General features: G+C 47.8%; 1 protein-coding gene across 9 annotated transcripts in view; it reads left to right on the forward strand.

The window, feature by feature from the left end:
• NLRP3 (NLR family pyrin domain containing 3) overlaps positions 1 to 21,494 on the forward strand; it is a 32,957-nt gene that overhangs the window by 7,231 nt on the left and 4,232 nt on the right. For 8 of the 9 annotated variants that reach the window (XM_031660346.1, XM_031660340.1, XM_003893653.5 and 5 more), the window contains 6 exons: positions 1,039 to 1,158; positions 1,655 to 3,404; positions 6,609 to 6,779; positions 10,960 to 11,130; positions 12,822 to 12,992; positions 21,042 to 21,212. In XM_031660346.1, the coding sequence (XP_031516206.1) occupies positions 1,039 to 1,158; positions 1,655 to 3,404; positions 6,609 to 6,779; positions 10,960 to 11,130; positions 12,822 to 12,992; positions 21,042 to 21,212 (2,554 nt within the window). The remainder of the gene's footprint in view (positions 1 to 1,038; positions 1,159 to 1,654; positions 3,405 to 6,608; positions 6,780 to 10,959; positions 11,131 to 12,821; positions 12,993 to 21,041; positions 21,213 to 21,494) is intronic. The other variant, XM_021932202.2, reaches the window with a different exon arrangement.

A 21,494-nucleotide genomic window follows, 5' to 3' on the forward strand; every position in this document is an offset into this window, starting at 1 on the left:
GGCAACATAGTGAGAACCTGTATCTACAAAAAATGCAAAAATTAATTGGGCGTGGTGGCACGTGTCAATAGTCCCAGCTGTTCCGGAGGCTGAGGTGGGAGGATCACTTGAGCCTAGGAGGTTGAGGCTTCAGTGAGCCGTGATTGTGTCATTGTACTCCAGCCTGGGCAATAGAGTGAGGCCCTGTCTCAAAAAAAAAAACATTTATGTTCCTCATAGATTCCTGCCCACCTGAAGTTATCTGTCTTATGTATTTCCCCTAGTGACTGACTCTTGTTTTACCTAACCTGAATTTCTCCTATAGAATGCCTTCTTAGGATGTGCTATCTAGTGACTGTTTGGGTTTGTGATTCTCAACACAGATGCATGTTGGAATCACCTGGAGCTTTCAGTATGTAACGGCTCCTGGGCCTCACCTCAGAGGGACTGAAAAAAAAACCTCTGGGAATGGAGTCCTGGAGTCCGTATTTCTAAATTTAAATCCTGGGTGATTCTAACGCCAGCCAGGATGCCCAGCCGCCGGATTAGGCATGGAACAGACTGGCCATTCTCACTCTAGAAGAACCAGACATCTCGACTTGACAATAGAAGATGTGTGTGAAATGGATTGCAGGGAACTGGGGTCAGGGAAGGGTGACCTTTCTTAGTCCACGGCCACGCTGGGGATGTAGGAGAGCTTGGAGATGCCCTCACAATCAGGCTGCCAGGGTCAGGCAAAAGCAAACGAGGGTAAAAGAAACTTAGCCTGCTTCACACGTTTGCTGATTGATTTCCGGGCCTGCGGAAGAGATTCTGAGACTGGGGACAGTGGGGACGTGTGCTTGGCAGGTGGACAGCAGAAGTTGTTTTGAGACTAGGAGTGCAGAAATGCTCCCAACTAGACTTTTGACTGGACACCTGTCCTCTGCAACTCAGAGCCATGTTTTGATTTGGGGGATGTTTGGGGTCTCTTCTCTTATGCCAAATATTAGGCCAGGTTTCAGTTGCATCCTCTGTGATAATAGTTCTGGGTTTTTACACCTTTTTTTTCCCTTTTAGGTTCAGATAATGCACATGTTTCTAATCCCACCGTGATATGCCAGGAAGACAGCATTGAAGAGGAGTGGATGGGTTTACTGGAGTGCCTTTCCAGAATCTCTATTTGTAAAAAGAAGAAAGGTAAGCACCTGGGGTGGTGCTTCTAGTTGAGCTTTAAGGCCTGGTTCAGGAGGCTCTGCGAAGCCGAGCAGCGGGGTGACTTGGCCACACTATAGGCTCCTGCTCTTTAGGATGCAAAGGCCTGTCTCAGGAAATCCATTGTCAGTTGAAGAAACACATTCATGTTTGTGTGGCTCTTGCAGTCCCAGAGCCAGCAGGGGTGATTAGGCATTTCAAGTTTGATAAGGTGTGGGATGCAGATTGTTTAAAGGAATAAGATTGATTCAAAGAATCTTTGGGCTGGTGGCTACACATACAGACAGGCCTTCTGCTCAACTGTGTATCTGAAAAAGTTGACACCAGAGATTCTTGGCAGCTTTCCCATCCAGGGGAGAGAAGCTGCACCTTCCATTTCTCCATTCCGGTTACCACTTGCTTCCGACGACAGGCCCCTGTTGAGAGCGCATCTCAGGTAGATGTGTGTGGCCTTTCCCCCAACTTCCTGTCTTTGCCGTAGATTACTGTAAGAAGTACAGAAAGTACGTGAGAAGCAGATTCCAGTGCATTGAAGACAGGAATGCCCGTCTGGGTGAAAGTGTGAGCCTCAACAAACGCTACACACGACTGCGCCTCATCAAGGAGCACCGGAGCCAGCAGGAGAGGGAGCACGAGCTTCTGGCCATCGGCAAGACCAAGACGTGGGAGAGCCCCGTGAGTCCCATTAAGATGGAGGTGCTGTTTGACCCCGATGATGAGCACTCTGAGCCTGTGCACACCGTGGTGTTCCAGGGAGCGGCAGGGATTGGGAAAACAATCCTGGCCAGGAAGATTATGTTGGACTGGGCGTCGGGAACACTCTACCAAGACAGGTTTGACTATCTGTTCTATATCCACTGTCGGGAGGTGAGCCTTGTGACACAGAGGAGCCTGGGGGACCTGATCATGAGCTGCTGCCCTGACCCAAACCCACCCATCCGCAAGATCGTGAGCAAGCCTTCCAGAATCCTCTTCCTCATGGACGGCTTTGACGAGCTGCAAGGTGCCTTTGACGAGCACATAGGACCGCTCTGCACTGACTGGCAGAAGGCCGAGCGGGGAGACATTCTCCTGAGCAGCCTCATCAGAAAGAAGCTCCTTCCCGAGGCCTCTCTGCTCATCACCACGAGACCTGTGGCCCTGGAGAAACTGCAGCACTTGCTGGACCATCCTCGGCATGTGGAGATCCTGGGTTTCTCCGAGGCCAAAAGGAAAGAATACTTCTTCAAGTACTTCTCTGATGAGGCCCAAGCCAGGGCAGCCTTCAGTCTGATTCAGGAGAATGAGGTCCTCTTCACCATGTGCTTCATCCCCCTGGTCTGCTGGATCGTGTGCACTGGACTGAAACAGCAGATGGAGAGTGGCAAGAGCCTTGCCCAGACATCCAAGACCACCACTGCGGTGTATACCTTCTTCCTTTCCAGTTTGCTGCAGCCCCGGGGAGGGAGCCAGGAGCACCGCCTCTGCGCCCACCTCTGGGGGCTCTGCTCTTTGGCTGCAGATGGAATCTGGAACCAGAAAATCCTATTTGAGGAGTCTGACCTCAGGAATCATGGGCTGCAGAAGGCGGATGTGTCTGCTTTCCTGAGGATGAACCTGTTCCAGAAGGAAGTGGACTGTGAGAAGTTCTACAGCTTCATCCACATGACTTTCCAGGAGTTCTTTGCTGCCATGTACTACCTGCTGGAAGAGGAAAAGGAAGGAAGGACCAACGTTCCGGGGAGTTGTTTGAAGCTTCCCAGCCGAGATGTGACAGTCCTTCTGGAAAACTATGGCAAATTCGAAAAGGGGTATTTGATTTTTGTTGTACGTTTCCTCTTTGGCCTGGTAAACCAGGAGAGGACCTGCTACTTGGAGAAGAAATTAAGTTGCAAGATCTCTCAGCAAATCAGACTGGAGCTGTTGAAATGGATTGAAGTGAAAGCCAAAGCCAAGAAGCTGCAGATCCAGCCCAGCCAGCTGGAATTGTTCTACTGTTTGTACGAGATGCAGGAGGAGGACTTCGTGCAAAGGGCCATGGACTATTTCCCCAAGATTGAGATCAATCTCTCCACCAGAATGGACCACGTGGTTTCTTCCTTTTGCATTGAGAACTGTCATCGGGTGGAGTCACTTTCCCTGGGGTTTCTCCATAACATGCCCAAGGAGGAAGAGGAGGAGGAAAAGGAAGGCCGATACCTTGATATGGTACAGTGTGTCCTCCCAGGTTCTCATGCTGCCTGTTCCCACAGGTAAGGAAACTCGGCTTCCAGCTACTTCCTCCTGCTTCCTCGCTAGCTTCTTCTTGGCACGTGCCTCCTCTCATCTCTTTTCAACTGTCTTCCAAATACAGTTGCCACAGCTACATAATGCCACCACCATCTGTTTTAGACCCCTTGATGAGCAAAGACTGACGTATGGTAGGTGGATATATGGGATGAGGAAAAAACAATAAAACAAGGAACAAATGTTTGGGAAATGCCAGTTTAGCACAAGGTAGGATTGCCTACAAATGTTTGTCAACTGAAACTGCTTGTAAGCTACTTGGAGTGCTAGTGCCTAAGAGTCAGTCAATGTCTGTGGGGCAGAACAATGCCAGAGAGCCTGTGTCCCAGGAGCACAGGGGATAGAGGGCCTCAGAGCGGGAGGCTGGGGAGAGGTTTCTTAGAAACGTGCAATCTAAGCCTGCCTTTAAGGAATGGTGGAACCTGGGTGCATAGAGAAGAAATGAAAGGAATTCTGGCACTGAAGACTGGTGTGAGCCAAGTCAGGAATGCAGTCTGAGAAAAAGTGTGTGCAGGTGACAGTGGAGAGAGACACAGTGTCCTTGGGAAAAAACACGGTGAAGGTAAATCAAGGGAAATAGAGCAGAAACGTCGAGACCCTCCGTCTAGGCCCCCATGTTGCTCTGCACTGGGCTGTGGCCGAAAGCCCGTTTTCGGGGCTGTTCACACACTTGCTGGGTGGTTGGAAGCTAGTGGCCAAGTCTGTGCAATGAAGTGGTTGAGTCACCTGACTTCTGAGTCCCTTCTGGGTTTATCATTCAGTGCCTCCTGCAGAAGGACCACCCACAGTGGTTGTAGGAAGGTGGCCACCCTGTAGTGATGTGTGAGTTTAACCTGGATAGAAGATACTAGACATGGGGCACAGTTAAGGGAAACAGGAGGCTCAGCGCTTCCACGGGCAGCAGTGAGTTTCAGCTTTCTCGATCCCTTGACATTACCATGACCAGGACCACCTTCGTAGTCATGGTTTGGCCATGAAGGACTGACTGCCCATGGGACCCAGTGGTGGCGAAGACCCAGGTCCTGGTCACAGGCTTGAGGTCTGGCTGTGGTACTGTCCGGAAACAAAGGCAGATGTCAGGAGGATGGGGTCATGGACTCTGACAAGGAAACTTGCAGAGTATCCAAAGCACAAGGGGACGGACCTGTTGACCAGTGGGGCGCGGGTATCCCCGCTCAGCCAGCTTCTGGAGGATGGGCAGTGAGAGAGTGAGAGAAGGCGAGGGGCAGCCAGGCTGGGGGTATACAGTGTTTAGAGAGAGGGCAGGCATGGGAAAACAGGGTACGGTTTCAACAGCAGCAAACAGTTCCGAGTGACTGGAAAAAAGACAGTTGTCTTCATCCATCAGGCTGCCATAGCAAAACACTACAGGCTGGTTGGCTTGTACGTGAAAGGAATGTTCACCTTACAGTTCTGGAGGCTGGGAAGTCCATGATCCAGGCTCTGGCAGATCTGGTGTTTGGTGAGGGCCTGTTTCCTGGTCAATGGTGCCTTCTCACTGTGTCCTCACATGGTGAAGGGCCAAGGCAGCTCTCTGGGGTCCCTTTCCTAAGGACAGCAGTCCCACTCCTGAGGGCTCCAGCCTCATAACCTAATCACACCTCAAAGGCCCCATCTCCTAATACGTCACGTTGAGGGTGAGGATTTCAGCGTATGGTTTTTGGGGCACACAAACATTCAGACTGTAGAAATGGGAGAAGAAGAGTAAGACAGAGAGAAAAGTAGGCAGAGCTACTTATTAAGAATGAGGTGGAGAGGGCAGGGAGACCTCATGAAGATCACACACCTGTGAGGAAGGCTTGCACACTCTCACTGAAGCCCCAGTGGGAGGCTTAGCACCCATCCCTCTAGGTGCCTTCCTCTGAGGACAGACTCTGACCGGAGCCCTGGTAGGAGGCTTAGCACCCGTCTTTCTAGATGGCAGCTGCCTTCCTCTGAGGGCAGGAGCTTGGTTGTATGTTCCAGTCCCTTCTGAGAACCAGAAGCCTGAGCATCTGTTAGAAATGCAGGATTGTGGACCCAATCTTAGACCTAGGGAGCTAGACTTTGCATTTGAATGAGAGCTACAGGTGATTCAAAGGTGACTGCATGTGTGGGTGCAGTGGCTCATGCCTATAATCCTAGGTTTTTGGGAGGCCAAGATGGGGGGATTGCTTGAAGCCAGGAATTCAAGTCCTTCCCGAGCAGCAAAGTGAGAGCACTTCTTTACAGAAAAACAAAAGCAAAAACGTGACTGCATGTTGGAGTCACCTGGACATTTAAAAAAGATCCATATAGCTGGACACAGTGACTCATACCTGTAACCTCAGCTACTCGGGAGGCTGAGGCAAGAGGATTGCTTGAGCCCAGGAGTTTAAGGCTACAGTGAGCTGTGATCATGCCACTGCATTCCAACTTGGGTTACACCTAAAAAAAAAAAGTTTAAAAAATTCGTCTGGTTGCACCTCAGAGATTCTGATTTTATTTCCATGGATGTGGCCTGGGCTTGGGATTTTTTTTTTTTTTCCGAGATGAAGTATTGCTCTGTTGCCCAGGCTGGAGTGCAGTGGCACGATCTTGGCTCACTGCAACTTCCACCTCACAGGTTCAAGCAATGATCCTGCCTCAGCCTCCCTAGTAGCTGGGATTACAGGCTCGTGCCACCACACCCAATTAAGTTTTGTATTTTTAGTAGAGAGAGGATTTCACCATGTTGGCCAGGCTGGTCTTGAACTCCTGACCTCAAGTGTTCTGCGCACCTCGGACTCCCAAAGTGCTGGGATTGCAGGTGTGAGCCACCATGCCCAACCTGGCCTGAGGATTTTTGTGAGCACTCCTGATGCTATTGTGTAGCCTGGAGTGAGGACTGCCCTCTGGTCACCCAGCACAGAACGTTCAGGGCCACGTTGGGACAGTGGACTGGTAAGGGCGAGAGAGAAGGACACTGGGGAGCAGGCTGCAGGGTGCCACAGTCAGCCACAGTCACAGGCTCATGCTGTCCATCCGAGAGGAGGCAGAACTGGTTTTACCAAGGCTCATGCAGCCCTCTTCATTTCTCTGGGAGTAATTTTTGGTTTCGTGACCCGTTTCTTAATCCCCGGAAGGCATTTCTCTGGACTGGTGCCCCCAGCTCCAGTTAGTTATTATTCAAGGCTGATTTCTTTTCTCTCTGTCTTCCTTCTCATTCCTAGATTGGTGAACAGCCATCTCACTTCCAGTTTTTGCCGGGGCCTCTTTTCAGTTCTCAGCACCAGCCAGAGTCTAACTGAATTGGACCTCAGTGACAATTCTCTGGGGGACCCAGGGATGAGAGTGTTGTGTGAAACGCTCCAGCATCCTGACTGTAACATTCGGAGATTGTGGTGAGTACCCGTGTGTGTGATCTGTGTGACTTCAAGTTCATATGAGAGAGAGAGAGAGGGAGAGAAACAGACTGGAGAAAGATCTTCAGGACCAGATTGCTGGTGTGGTTTCTTCCTTTTCTTTTCTTTTCTTTTTTTTTTTTTTTTGAGGCGGAGTTTTGCTCTTATTGCCTAGGCTGGAGTGCAGTGGTGCGATCTCAGCTCACTGCAACCTCTGCCTCCTGGGTTCAAGTGATTCTCCTGCCTCAGCCTCCTGAGTAGCTGGGATTACAAGCACCCGCCACCATACCCAGCTAATCTTTTGTATTTTTAGTAGAGATGGGGTTTTATCATGTTGTCCATGCTGGTCTCAAACTCCTGACCTCAGGTGGTCCACCTGCCTCGGCCTCCCAAAGTGTTGGGATTACAGGTGTGAGCCACAGCTCCTGGCCTATGGTGTGGTTTCTGCTGTAACAAAGTGCCATAGACTGAATGGCTTCAACAACATAAATTTATTTTCTTGCAGTTCTGAGGCTGAAAGTCTAAGATCAAGGTGTCAGCAGGGCTGGTTTCTTCTGAGGCTGCCCTCCTTGGCTTGTAGATGCCCCCTTCTCCCTGTGTACTGACGTCGTCTTCCCTCTGGGGGAAGAGTGGCCTAGTCTCCTCTTCTTACAGGGACAGTCTTGATGGATTAGGGCTCACACGCATGACCTAATGTTAACCTAGTCACTCCTTTTAAGACCCCATTTTCCAAAACAGCCACATTATGAGGTCTTGAGGATTAGGGTTTCAACACGTAAATTTTGGGCGGGGGGCACAGTTCAGCCCAGAACAAGTGAGAAGGCAAAATGGATTGGAGGCCAGCTGGGGAAGTTTTGTGTGGGGAAGAATGAAGGAGGAACTGAAAAAAATGTCATTTCTTGAAAAGACCATGATGCTCAATATATTCCATTTCCTCATGGACCATGTTCATAGATGGGAATTGGAGAATTTGCCATTTACCACAATGGTAACCTCAGCTAAAAACTATGAAAATACTTTTTTTTTTTTCTTTGAGACAGGATCTCCCTCTGTGACCCAGGCTGGAGTGTGGTGGTGTGATCACGGCTCACTGCAGCGTCGACCTCCCAGGTTCAAGTAATCCTCCCACGTCGGCTCCCCCGAGTAGCTGGGACTACAGGCATGCGCCACCACACCGGCTAATTTGTGTATTTTTTTTGTAAAGATGTGGTCTCATCACGTTGCCCAGCCTGGTCAGAATGCTTTGTATGGGTTGAAATGTTGCAGGGTGCTTGCTCTCGCCTGTTGTCCCAGCTACTCAGGAGGCTGAGGCAGGAGAATCGCGTGTACCCGGGAGGCAGAGGTGGCAGTGAGCGGAGATCGCACCATTGCACTCCTGCCTGGGTGACAGAGCGAGATTCCATTTCAAAATAATAATAATAATAATAATAATAGTAATGATGTGCTTGCTCCCTCCCACACCATGACTCAGATCCACACGCCCCAGGTGCTGTGCCTGGGCTGTCTCACCAGCTCTGTTTCGTTCCCTGCTCTGTGGATGCATGCAGGCGTCTGCATTTTTGAGGAGCCGCACAGCCAGTGTTAAAGCCTGCCACTCTAGGACATTTTCCTACCTCCCTCTCCGGCTCAGCACACTCACCTTGTCACCAGTCTTATCAATTTTTCCTTCTACCCGAGCTGTTTTCCACTTTTCCTCGTCCTCACCCCACCAGCCCAGGTCCAGCAACCGTCACCACTTGCCTGGACACGCGGTGACCTCCTGGACCATCATCTCCCTGGGGATAGGGTTTGCGTTTGCTTGTCTTGCCGTCCTCTTTGCCACGCCTGGACAGGCATCTTAGTCCCTGCCGGTGGTCAGAAACGCACACTGAATGGATGTTGGCTCTTTGGTCTCGCTGTGTCTGCCTTTCTCCCTCACTAGACCATTCTCCACACAAAAGTAAGATGGTCATTTAGAATATTCTGATTTGAGCCGGGCGCGGTGGCTCAAGCCTGTAATCCCAGCACTTTGGGAGGCCAAGACGGGCGGATCACGAGGTCAGGAGATCAAGACCATCCTGGCTAACACGGTGAAACCCCGTCTCTACTAAAAAATACAAAAAACTAGCCGGGCGAGGTGGCGGCGCCTGTAGTCCCAGCTACTCGGGAGGCTGAGGCAGGAGAATGGCATAAACCCGGGAGGCAGAGCTTGCAGTGAGCCGAGATCATGCCACAGCACTCCAGCCTAGGCGACAGAGTGAGACTCCGTCTCAAAAAAAAAAAAAAAAAAAAAAGAAAATTCTGATTTGATTGTGCTGTTCCGTGTCTTAAATGCTTTCTCTCTGCTCTGCTCCTTATATTTTACTTTATTTATTTTTGTCGATGTAGGAGGTGCAAGCGCAGCTTTTTTCCATGGATATATTATTGCACAGTGGTAGTGTCTGGGCTTTTACTGTAACCCCCCCTTTTTTTTTTTTTGAGACAGAGTCTTGCCTTGTCGCACGGGCTGGAGTGCAATGGCGCAATCCCGGCTCACTGCAACATCCACCTCCCGGGTTCAAGCGATTCTTCTGCCTCAGCCCCCCGAGTAGTTGGGATTGCAGGCGTGGGCCACCATGCCCAGCTAATTTTTGTATTTTTGGTAGAGACAAGGTTTCACTATATTGGCTAGGCTGGTCTCAAACTCCTGACCTCGTGATCTGCCTGCCTTGGCCTCCCAAAGTGCTGGGATTACAGGCGTGAGACACCGCACCCGGCCTTTGTGTAACTCTTACCCAAATAGTGAACATTGTACCCAATAAGTAATTTTCCAGCCCTCACCTGGCTCCCACCTTCCCACCCTTCTGAGGCTCCAGAGTCTATCATTCTACGCTCTGTGGAGTTACCCTTTGTTTAGCTCCCACTTGTAAGTGAGAACATGTGGTATTTGACTCTTTGTTTCTGAGGTGTTTCACTTAAGATAATGGCCTCCAGTTCCATCCATGTGGCTTCAAAGATGTGACTTCCTTCTTTTCTATGGCTGAGCAGTATTCCATTGTGTATATAGATCACACTCTCTTGATCTTTGCTCTTTTGATAAATTTCAAATTGTCGTACCATGGAGACTGGCTCTTTGGGACACTTAACCTTATTTCTCCGACTTCATCCCCAAGTTCTCTCCCCACTGCCATTGCCCTGTGTGATTCTGGAGAGGGAGACACAAACAGGAAAGGGTAGGTGACAACGAGATGTTCTGCAGATAAGTAGAGATCCATTTGTCCATTTGCTTGAAGTTGGTGTAAGGATAGGGACAGAAAGGAAGGTGGTCTAACAGGCTCCAGGACCTATGAACTATTGCCCTGGAAAGAAACTAGAATGTCGTTCTCGCCCCCACTACAGGGATAAATTTTTGTTGCTGGAGGTGGTGGTGACGGTGGTAGTGATGTGCGTGTGTGTGTTTGTGTGCATGTGTGTAACGGTGAAACCAGTAAAGAATCAGAGCTGCAGCGGGGTGCGGAACCCCAGCACTTTGAGAGGCTGAAGTGGGCAGATCATAAGCCCAGAAGTTCAAAACCAGCCTGAGCAAGCTGGTGAGACCTTGTCTTTACAAAATAATAAATAAATAAATAAATAAATAAATAAATGAAATAGCTAAGCATGGTAGCACATGCCGGTATTTGCAGCCACTTGGGAGGCTGAGGCAGGTGGTTCCCTTGAGCACAGGAGTTCTAGGTGGCAGTGAGCTATGATCTCGCCATTGCACTCCAGCCTGTGCAACAAAGTGAGACCCTGTCTCTAAAAAAAAGAAAAGAAAAAGAAAGAGAAAAAGAATCAGAGCTGCTTTTCCTTTCAATATAGATGGATGGCTGGGATGAAATCATCAAGCACAATGGGGTGACAATGTTGGTAAAGACAAGAAATAGCTGAGTGCAGCGCTGGCGAGGGCAGAGCCGACTGCGGGCACATCAACAGTTAGGAACACGAGGGAAGGAGGTGGAGTGCACAGGCCCACACCGCCCGTTTCACTTACAAGCCAGGAGCGCACCATTCACTTGTCTGGGGGGTGACTGCAATGCACCCGGCACTGTTTATGGCCGGGAGTTCACTGACGGGTGCTCCCTCTGCTGTGACTGGGGAGCCTGAGGGCTGACCTTGTGCTGTATTCCAGAGCTCTCTGATCAGATGTGTTCTGACGCTTTCTGCCTCTGTCCTTGGCATGAAGGTTGGGGCGCTGCGGCCTCTCGCATGAGTGCTGCTTCGACATCTCCTTGGTCCTCAGCAGCAACCAGAAGCTGGTGGAGCTGGACCTGAGCGACAATGCCCTTGGCGACTTCGGGATCAGACTTCTGTGTGTGGGACTGAAGCACCTGTTGTGCAATCTGAAGAAGCTCTGGTGAGTTGAGCCCATTCCCCAAAGGAAGCCCTGCCAACAAGGCATGTTTCGCACTCTGGCTTCAGTGAGGCCTGGTGGGCTGGAGTTTGAGTGACAGTGGCCTCGGCGGCTCAGGTGGCTGCGTGTGCTTGTCTCTGGGTGTCTGTAGCGTTTCGGTCAGTGTTTGTTGTGGGGAAAGTCACACACTCAACCCTGACAAGGGGCATAAGTAATAAAAAAAGAAGATGACTGCCTGTAGGGTGCCCACTGCCTTAGCTGAGAAAAAGAAAAAAACCAGTGTAATGCATTGCTTTAGAGGAGTTTTAGAATTTCATGACAAGCCCTGGGTCCTCATGTTGTATAAGAAAAATGGTGCTAAAGCAATGCAGACACTCGATGTTGTACGCAGCCCTTCCCTGAATGCTTCTGGGAGACTTGCATTTTGAAGGAGAGAAAAAAACACTTAAAAATGGAAGGGCCAATTCTCACCCATTAGGATGGCTATTATTAAACAAAAGCAAGAAAACTAGAAAACAAGTATTGGCGTGGATGCGGAGAAATGGAAGCCATTGTGTATTGCTGGTGGGAAAGTAAATGACGCAGCCAGTGTGGAAAACAGCACGGCAGTTCCTAAAACAATATAGAATTACTATTGAAGCCAGCATTTCCACTCCTGGGTATATCTGCAAAAGAGTTCAAAGCAGGAACTCAGCCAGGCGCAGTGGCTCACACCTGTGATCCCAGCATTTTGGGAGGCCGAGGCAGGTGGATCAGTTGAGGTCAGGAGTTTGAGACTAGCCTGGCCATCATAGTAAAACCTCGTCTCTACTAAAAATACAAAAATTAGCCAGGCGTGGTGGCACATGCCTGCAATCCCAGTTACTCGGGGTGGAGGCAAGAGAATCGTTTGAACCTGGGAGGCAGAGGTTGCAGTGAGTCAAGATCATGCCACTGCATTCCCACCTGGGTAACAGAGGAAGAGTTAAAAAAAAAAAAGAAGGCAGGAACTCAAACATGTTATTTGTTCACCCATGTCCATAGCAACACTATTAGCAATAGCCGAAAGGTGGAAATAACCCAAACGTCCTTCAACGGATAAAGGGTGTTGAAAAGTGCTATATATGTACATTCAGCTTTAAAAGGAATTCTAGTACACATTACAACATGGGTGAGCCTCAGGGACATTATGCTAAGTAAGATAAGCTAGGCTTGAAAGGGCAAATACTCTGTGATTGTCCTTATAGGAGGTGCCTAGAATAGTCAGATTCATAGAGACAGAAAGAAAGGTGGTTGCAGGCAATGGGAGAGCGGGGAACGGGAAGACATTGTTTAATGGTTATGGAGTTTCAGTTCTGCAAGATGAAAGGGGTTCTGGAGATGGTGGTGAAGATGGTTGCACAACAATGTGAATGTGCTTAAGGCCGTTAATCGTGCACTTAAAAATGGTTAAGATGGTAAATTTCATTTTACACGTATTTCACCACAATAAAGCTGAGTGTAGGGAGCTGGGAAGATGTAGTATTGGTGTGAGCTTGGAGAATGCTTGTTATTCCGCCAGATGGAAGAGGAAATCAGAAGTGCACGTAGAGCTTGGGTCCACTCCCTTTCCATGTGTAAACTGGAGTGGAGGCAGTGGCAGGTACAGGTGCCTCATTGTTCGTGGTGGAGCGTGGGTGAGAGACATGACTGACATTCTGCCATCTTTGTGGAAGGCTGGTCAGCTGCTGCCTCACATCAGCGTGTTGTCCGGATCTTGCGTCAGTATTGAGCACCAACTGTTCCCTGACCAGACTCTACGTGGGGGAGAATGCCCTGGGAGACGCAGGAGTCGCAATTTTATGCGAAAAAGCCAAGAATCCACAATGTAACCTGCAGAAACTGGGGTAAGTCTTCATGGGTGTCTCAGCAGAAAAGTAACTTCTTTTCAAAGGTGAATTATGTGGAAAACGTGGATGGGGGTTACTCTGGTCAGGCAGAGTTGAAGGTAGAGTAAGGAGGTAAAAACATCAGAAATGGTTTGAAGGACTGGATGCGTATAATGTATACTACTGCTAATGAGATAATTTATGCTAATTTATGATTATAGCATTATAGTTTCTTAGTGTTGGAAGAAACCTTAGAGATTGTGCAGCCCAATTGCCCATTGAGGGAAAAACTTGCTTCCAAGGCATTCACATGAATAGTCACCCATTTTATGTGTGCATGCTTGCAAGCATGCAAGTTATCGTACAGTGCGTGCAGCCTCTACACCAGGAAAGAGCTCTTGCCCTGCAGCCTCTGCACTAGGAGAGAGCTTTTACCCTGCAGCCTCTGCACTAGGAGAGAGCTTTTACCCTGCAGCCTCTTTATCCTCAGCAGTGTCAGGGCTCAGCACCTTCACCTGTGTAGCCATGCTCTCCCAGGTACACAGGCTGGTTTGTTAGTGTCTCTCTTTGAAATTTGGTGCCCAGACCTGATGATGCGTGGTGGATGTTTTAGCTCCCGTTGCAGAGAACTATGGTTTCACTGGTGGAGCCTCTGATTTCCTTATGCTTTTTGGCAGTTACATAAACCTTTTGGTTCATGTTGGAATTCTGCAGTAAACAGTAGTAGAGAATACCCACTAATAATCATGCACTTTCCCTGTACCACTTTCCTGTATCACCTGCTCTTTCCTGTTCTTACATGGATTTTCTCAGTTGGCGTCAGAAAGATGCTGTAAGGTGGGTATCTGTGTCTCCAGTTTGAAGAGGAGAAAATACAACTCAGGGAGCCTCATAACTTTGTCCAAGGACACTCAGAGAGAAGGTAGTGGAACTCAGTGTAGACAAACGTCGGTGACCCCCCCCCAGCCACTGCCTTAATTCCCAGTGCATTGCCTTAGGAGATGTTGCTAATGGGCTCTCTACGGAGCTTCTTCCTCTGGCTCTCAGCCTAAGGGTGGGACCTTCAATTTAGCTTTGCTAAACCTCATCTTACCTGTCTTTTGACCCATTGACTAAGCAGTTTCAAATCTTGATTCTGTCAATAATATCTACAAATACAACAAGCAAATTGTATAAGTCTTCATTCATTCATATTATTAATACATATACCAGCCAGATCAGCATTCAAGACAAAATAGAGCAGGAAAGGTCTTCCCAAAGGAGTAATCCACTAATCCGTAATTAACAACCAATATCTGTTCACAAAGCTCTGATCCTTCCTTGGGCCTGTCCCATCAGCCCATCCTCAGATGTGACCATGTCTCTTTCTGTGAAGTCTTCGTGCAGGGCCTTCATTTCCTCGCCTTAGGGCATTACCCTTCCTTAGCAGTTTGACTTCTGCTTCTCTAGGTTTGTTCAACAGACATGACTGGGTCCCTGTATTTTGCAGGCTCTCTGGGGGCTCTGTGGTGGGCACTGACAGTAGCCGTGAGTAAAACAGACCACAACCCTGTTTTCACAACCATGATTTTAGGGAAACGATAACAGATAATAGACAAGCTAAACAATATACAGTGTGTATAAGAGCTATAAGAAAAACTAGAGTGACGGTGAGGGGTGCTTCTCTGCTCAGGCTTGGCGAGTGCCTCTCTGAGCGGGTGACATTGGAGCAGGTGCTAAGTGAAGTATGGGATGGGCTGTGAAGGAGCCGGAAGAGCCCTCCAGGCAAAGCAGATGGAACCGAAGGGGCCCAGCCATAGGCGCTCAGGTGACTCTCTGATCCTGGTTCCAAATTCCAAATGACAAACAAACCAATTACAAATGTGCCTGTTGGCATCTGTAATACACTCTATGTAGTCAATACCCGACCTGGTAGAGCTGCTGTGATAAAGTATCACAAACAGAGCGGCCTGAACAACAAGAGTTTATTGCCGCTCAGTTCTGAAGGCCAGAGTCTGAAACTGAGGCATCATCAGGCTGGGTCCTTGTAGGTCGTACAGGTCCTTCCCAGTCCTTATTTTAGTTGACGTCTGCTGCCTTTAATTCACTTCTCTCCTCCTCTTTGGAAGCCTTCTTCTCTCTTACGTTTAGGTCACTGCTCAGTCTTTCCTGCTAATGTTATAGCTTCCCCCTTCCTGGATCCTGCATTGGCTTCTCTTCCTGTGGTCTGGGGATTTTGCCACTGGTTTAGTTTTGTTGTTTTATTTTTTTTTGAAATGGAGTCTTACTCTTGTCACCAGGGCTGAAATGCAGTGGCGCAATCTTGGCTCACTGCAACCTCCGCCTCCTAGGTTCCAACAATTCTCCCGCCTCAGCCTCCTGAGTAGCTGGGACTACAGGTGTGCACTGCCATGCCCGGCTAATTTTTGTATTTTTAGTAGATACGGGATTTCACCATGTTTGCTAGGCTGGTCTCGAACTCCTGACCTCAGGTGATTTGCCTGCCTTGGCCTCCCAAAGTGCTGGGATTACAGGTGTGAGCGCCACAGCCTGCCGGGTTTACCTTTTTGTTTGTTTGTTTGTTACTAAATGTTTCTACACTCCCTGAGAATTTTCATATACCTCTCAATTTCAACAAGGATAGGTCTTAAACCCAGATGTCATTCACAAACTTTTTATTAGAAAAGTAACACATGCTTGGTGTAAACATATCATAGTACAGACAAAGTGGAAAGTGAAAGCTCCTTCTCAACCCTCTTCTGAGAGAGCCATTTACAATAGTCTGATGAGCAACCATCCAGACTTTTTAAAATACAATAGATTGTTATATAATCCATCCATCTGTCCATCCGTCCGTCCGTCCATCCATCCGTCTGTCCGTCCGTCCATCCATCCATCCATCCGTCCGTCCATCCATCCATCCATCCATCCATCCATCCATCCGTCCGTCCGTCCATCCAAGGGAGTATCAGAGCTTTGTGAACACATATTGGTTGCTAATTATGGACAAATGGATTTCCTGTATATGCTGATCTGGGTGGTATTTATATCAGTAATGTGAATGAAGACCTATGCGATTTTCATGTTGCATTTGTAATACATTGTTACATAGTATTTTAAATGCCTAGTCTGTTAGAGCTGCTGTAATAAAGTATCACAAACAGAGAAGCTTAAACAACAGAAATTTATTGTCCCTCAGTTCTGGAGGACAGAAGTGTGAGATTAAGATACCAGCAGGCTGGGTCTTTCTGAGGGCTGTGGGGAATCTGTTCATGCTTCTCTTTGGTGTCTGGTGGAATGTCATCTTGCTGACACATTTTGACATTCCTTGACCTGTAGATGCCTCTCCCACACCATTGCCTTTATGTCTACGTGGCGTCTTCCCTGTGTCTGTGTGCGTCTTTCTCCATGTCCCACGTTTCCCTGTGAAAGAACACAAGTCATGGGCGCGGTGGCTCACGCCTGTCATCCCAGCACTTTGGGAGGCCAAGGCGGGCGGATCACGAGGTCAGGAGATCGAGACTATCCTGGCTAACACGGTGAAACACCGTCTCTACTAAAAATACAAAAAATTAGCCGGGCGTGGTGGCGGGCGCCTGTAGTCCCAGCTAGTGGGAGGCTGAGGCAGGAGAATGGCGTGAACCCGGGAGGCGGAGCTTGCAGTGAGCCGAGATCGCACCACTGCACTCCAGCCTGGCGATAGAGCGCAGACCTCATTCCTCAAAAAAAGATTAGTAACAACCTCTATCTTTTAACTAATTAAGAATTTCAGCAACCAATCCAAACACCAGTCTGAAGTACTGGGGCCTAGGACTTCCACATGTAAAGTCTTGGAGGAAACAGTTCAATCCATAACACCCTATCTATTGAAACTAGAACCATGATATAAATATTTTTCTGTGATATCCTTTTTTTTTCACTTATCATGGATAAATTTCCATGCTGATTTGTGTAGATCTATTGATTGGGGCATAATATCCCATAGTGTCCTTTACCATGATTTATTTCATCAAATAAGGCATTTTGGGATAACTGTTCTTTTCCACTATTACAAACAACTCTGCAAAAATCACATTTTTATATATAGTTTTATGCATGTGTATTTGCTTTTGAGATAGATATCTATAAGTGGCATTAATCAGTCAAAACTGTTATGCATTTTATGTGTTAGGTGTAGCCATACATGTGGCTGTGTGTTAGGTATAGCCTATGTGTTAGGTATAGCCACATTTTTTTTTCTTGAACTTTAGGTCCTCATGTCTAGCTGCATATTGTGTGCTGCCTGTCTCAATATTGCTCAAGGTCACACATGCTGAGCGTTTGCAACATTGGTTTAATTATCATACCCCACCTTCCACCCCCGTTCTCTGACCTGCTCCTGCCCTCTTCCTCCCGCCTCATTGAATGGTGGGGCTTTCCAGGAGGCTGCCAAGTGAGTACATGGAGGACAGTCCTAAAGCTCTGCTTTCAGTTCCCTCTACCACTCATCGTTACACCAGAGGGAACTTTTTAAAATGCAAATTTGAAAATATTGACCCTTTGTTCAAAAACCTTCAAAAGTTCTTCTCTGTTGTCAGAGTGACGTCTTAGCTTGGCACACAAGGCTGTCCCTGATGCTGCCCTCTCTCCTGCCACATCTTGCACTCCATTTTGAGTCATGTTGAGTAAGTTTTGTTTTGCTGTTTTAGAGATGCGGACTTGCTATGTGGCTCAGGCTGAATTTGAACTCCTGGGTTCGCCTACTGCCATACCACCCAGGGCGCCCGATCTCATCTGAACTCCTGGGTTCAAGCAATCCTCCCATCTTAGCCACCCAAGTAGCTGGGACTATAGGTGGACATCACTGTGCCTAGCTATGAATTAGTTTTGAAACACCTTGGTGGTTCTTTTAATCTTCCTTATCCTTGCATACTCTTTTCATTTTGCCTGGAGGGTTACCCCCACTTTCCCACTTTCTACCATCCATCTAAGAAGCTCCTACTTATTTTTTAATTGCTGTGATCCTCATTTTGTCCATTTAAAAGTAGGGATAAAAATAACTTTCCCATCTTGAGGTTGTGATCATTCAATGAGATAATCCTATTTAAAGTCATCATCCATGTCAAGCACACGATAAATACTGTGTGTGCTGCCTGTCTCAATACTGCTCAAGGTCACACATGCTCAATCTTCTTCCTCAGTTTCCTTCCTTCCTTCCTTCCTTCCTTCCTTCCTTCCTTCCTTCCTTCCTTTCCTTTCCTTTCCTTTCCTTTCTTTCCTTCCTTCCTCCCTCCCTCCCTCCCTCTCTCTCTCTCTCTCTCTCTCTCTCGCTCTCTTTCCTTTCTTTTTTTAAGACAGGGTTTTTTCTCTGTGGCTCAGGCTGGAGTGCAGTGGTAGGATCATAGCTCACTGTAGCCTTGAACTCCTGGGCTCAGGCAATCTTCCTGCCCCAGCCTTCTGAGTAGCTAAGACTACAGGTGTGTACCACCATGCCTGGGTAATGTTTAAAATGTTTAAAAATTGTTTTGTAGAGACAGGATCTTGCTATGTTGCCCAGGCTCATCTCAAACTCCTGGCCTCAAGTGGTCTTCCCACCTTGACCTCCCTAAGCACTGGGATTCAGTTTTCATTATGAGACATTTTTGTGACATAAGCAGGTAGTTAATAGATAAAAATCCCCAACAAATTAACTTAATACAGTACATGGCAAGATATCTAGCTTGGTAAATGTAGAGTTCAGTTAGGTGGATTGGTTCAAATCAAGATGTTATGTCGATCACATTCCTCTAATCCAAGGATTGGTTGGTGGGACATGGTTGTTTGATTCTTTAAACACTTTATTATGTGTTTAGTGTAACCATTGCTTAATAGTTACCAGCATTTTCACAATCTGGGTATGACATGTTCTTAACAAAACTACACTGTCTGTTGCCACTTCTATTACTATTACTACTGTGTAGTGCTCCCCAAACATCTGTTGAATAATCCATTCTACTCCTTTTTGGAAATAGTGGTAAAGCCTGCGTAACTTTAACTACATAACTTTAAAAATATTTTCTCTTTTCCTCTTTGAAGACCATCCCCATTCTACTGGAATGTCCCTGGCCTTTGCCAGGAATCCTACAAATCCCTTCTGCATGTTCATTAACAACAACCCTCTAATAGAATTCTTACCTGGGGGTGAGAGCTTAGTAGAAGCCACTCAAAACTTGCTTTGTTTTTGTCTGTCTCTCTTGGGTTTCATTTCCCTATTAGTCTTGCTTACTGTGTCTTTTCAATTTGATTCTTCCTTAATTGGGAAGATAGAAACCAGTGGGTGGATAATCGCTTTTTCCTGCTGGTCATCTGCTCACACTTTACTGTCTGAATAAACTTTTTCTGTATTTCTATTTTTCCTGCCTCTTAGACACCAAAGAGCTTAAAAACATGCCATTACCAAGGACTCTGGTAGGAAGGAGGCTACTCCTGGCTTTGTGGAAGGGCTGGAGTATGAGGCTTTCTGTGTACTGTAGACTACCTTCTGAGCATCTATGCTCCCAGGAATTACACCACTAGTGATTTTAGAGCTCTTATGCTCTTCCTGGGTGACAGAACGGGCTCAATTTGACTCAAGAATAGTACATCAAAACTCTTAATTCCATTGAGATTAATGCATTTCTGGGGTTTTATGCTCTAAGAGGCCCTTTGCTGTGCAGAAGGAAGACAGAGGTGGACAGAAAGGGCAGTGGGGAGACGATGAGACTAAAACGTGGAAAGTCCGGGTCTGGATCCCTCCCCACCACACACCTGCTCTGTGGCCTTGAGAGAAACATGTAATCTTTATAAGCCTTTGATTTCTAATCTGTAAAATGTATGTAATAGTTTTAGCTGCACTCCTTCCTTGCCAGGTTGATATAATAATCAAATAAGACTGGTCTCTGGGTCAGGCACAGTGGTTCACGCCTGTAATCCCACTTTGGGAGGCCAAGGTGGGTGGATTGTCTGAGCCCAGGAGTTTAAGACTGCAGTGAGCTGTGCACTCGGCCTGGGTGACAGAGCAAGAGCCTTTTTCTTTTATTTATTTGTTTTTGAGACAGAGTCTCGTTCTGTCACCCAGGCTGATGTGTAGTGGCAATCTCGGCTCACTGCAACCTCTGCCTCCCGGGTTCAAGCAATTCTCCTGCCTCAGCCTCCCCGAGTAGCTGGGATTACAGGTGCCCACCACCACCCTAACTAATTTTTATATTTTTAGTAGAGACAGGGTTTCACCATGTTGGCCAGGCTGGTCTTGAACTCCTGACCTCGTGATCCACCCTCCCAAAGTGCTGGGCCTCCCAAAGTGCTGAGATTACAGGCATGAGCCACTGCACCTGGCCTTATTTATTTATTTAGGCAGGGTCTCACTCTGTCGCCCAGGCTAGAGTGTGGCAGCACAATCATGGCTCACTGCAGCCTCGACTTCCTGGACTCAAATGATCCTCCCACTTCTCCAATGTGGTTGAGGGCTGCAGCGAGAAAGAAGTGAAAGGTGCATTTAGGGGAGCAGGAAGGCGGGAGGTGGCAATTGCTAAGGGCCCCATAGTGTTCCTGTCACAGCCCTAGCTACAGCTTAGAAGGTCACAATGGACATTCACCTGTTGTCTTTGATGTTTAAATCCACACTGACTTTCCATGAGGAGGATTTTTTTCCCTGTCTCTCTTCAAAACAAAACAAAAGCAAAAACAAAAACAAAAAACAAACAAAAGAACAGGTGTCTGCAGTGTTACGGGCATTATTAGTCGAGGATAACCGCTGGGATGTCTTTCTGGAAGGAGTGGTGCTGAGGAGCGCTCCTGGCTGGAGGAAAGCTGTGTGAGAAGCAGGAGGATGGGGTAACCGGCTCAGTTTGCCTTGGCTCTCTTTCTGTCGGAATGATCCAGCAAAATGTCTGCTGAGGCATCATTTGTGTCTCCTGTGGCAGCCACAGACAGCAGGCCATGCTCTCCCCAGATTATATCCGAGATGCTGGCTTCTGCTCTCTGAGCTAAAGGCTGCAGCTGCTGAGAGAGGACAGGGCATGGAGTTGAAGCAGCTGCACAGTGTTGGGGAAGAGCTGGGCACTGAGGACTCTTCTCCCCGTCCTTCTACAGGTTGGTGAATTCTGGCCTTACGTCAGTCTGTTGTTCAGCTTTGTCCTCGGTACTCAGCACTAATCAGAATCTCACGCACCTTTACCTGCGAGGCAACACTCTCGGAGACAAGGGGATCAAGCTACTCTGTGAGGGACTCTTGCACCCCGACTGCAAGCTTCAGGTGTTGGAGTAAGTCCTTCCACTTATTACAGCGATGAGAACACATGGTGGCCAAGGGTGGAGGGAAGTTTAGGCAGAGTGGCCACAAGATAATCTGTATCTTAGAAGTGAGGTGTCTTCTTAGAGTTTGCCTTGTTACAGGATCATGGGACTGGGAGGAGTCCTTCTAGATGATATAAAGGTAGGAACTGGAGTCCGTTCCATCACAGTTTTCTGTACCACAAAACAAGGGGGCAGTATGACACATATTTAATGGAAATGTAGGGAAGGGCACAGAATTCGGTAAATCGG

Source organism: Papio anubis, chromosome 1 (genome assembly GCF_008728515.1).
Source record: "Papio anubis isolate 15944 chromosome 1, Panubis1.0, whole genome shotgun sequence".
Taxonomy (NCBI): Eukaryota; Metazoa; Chordata; class Mammalia; order Primates; family Cercopithecidae; genus Papio; species Papio anubis.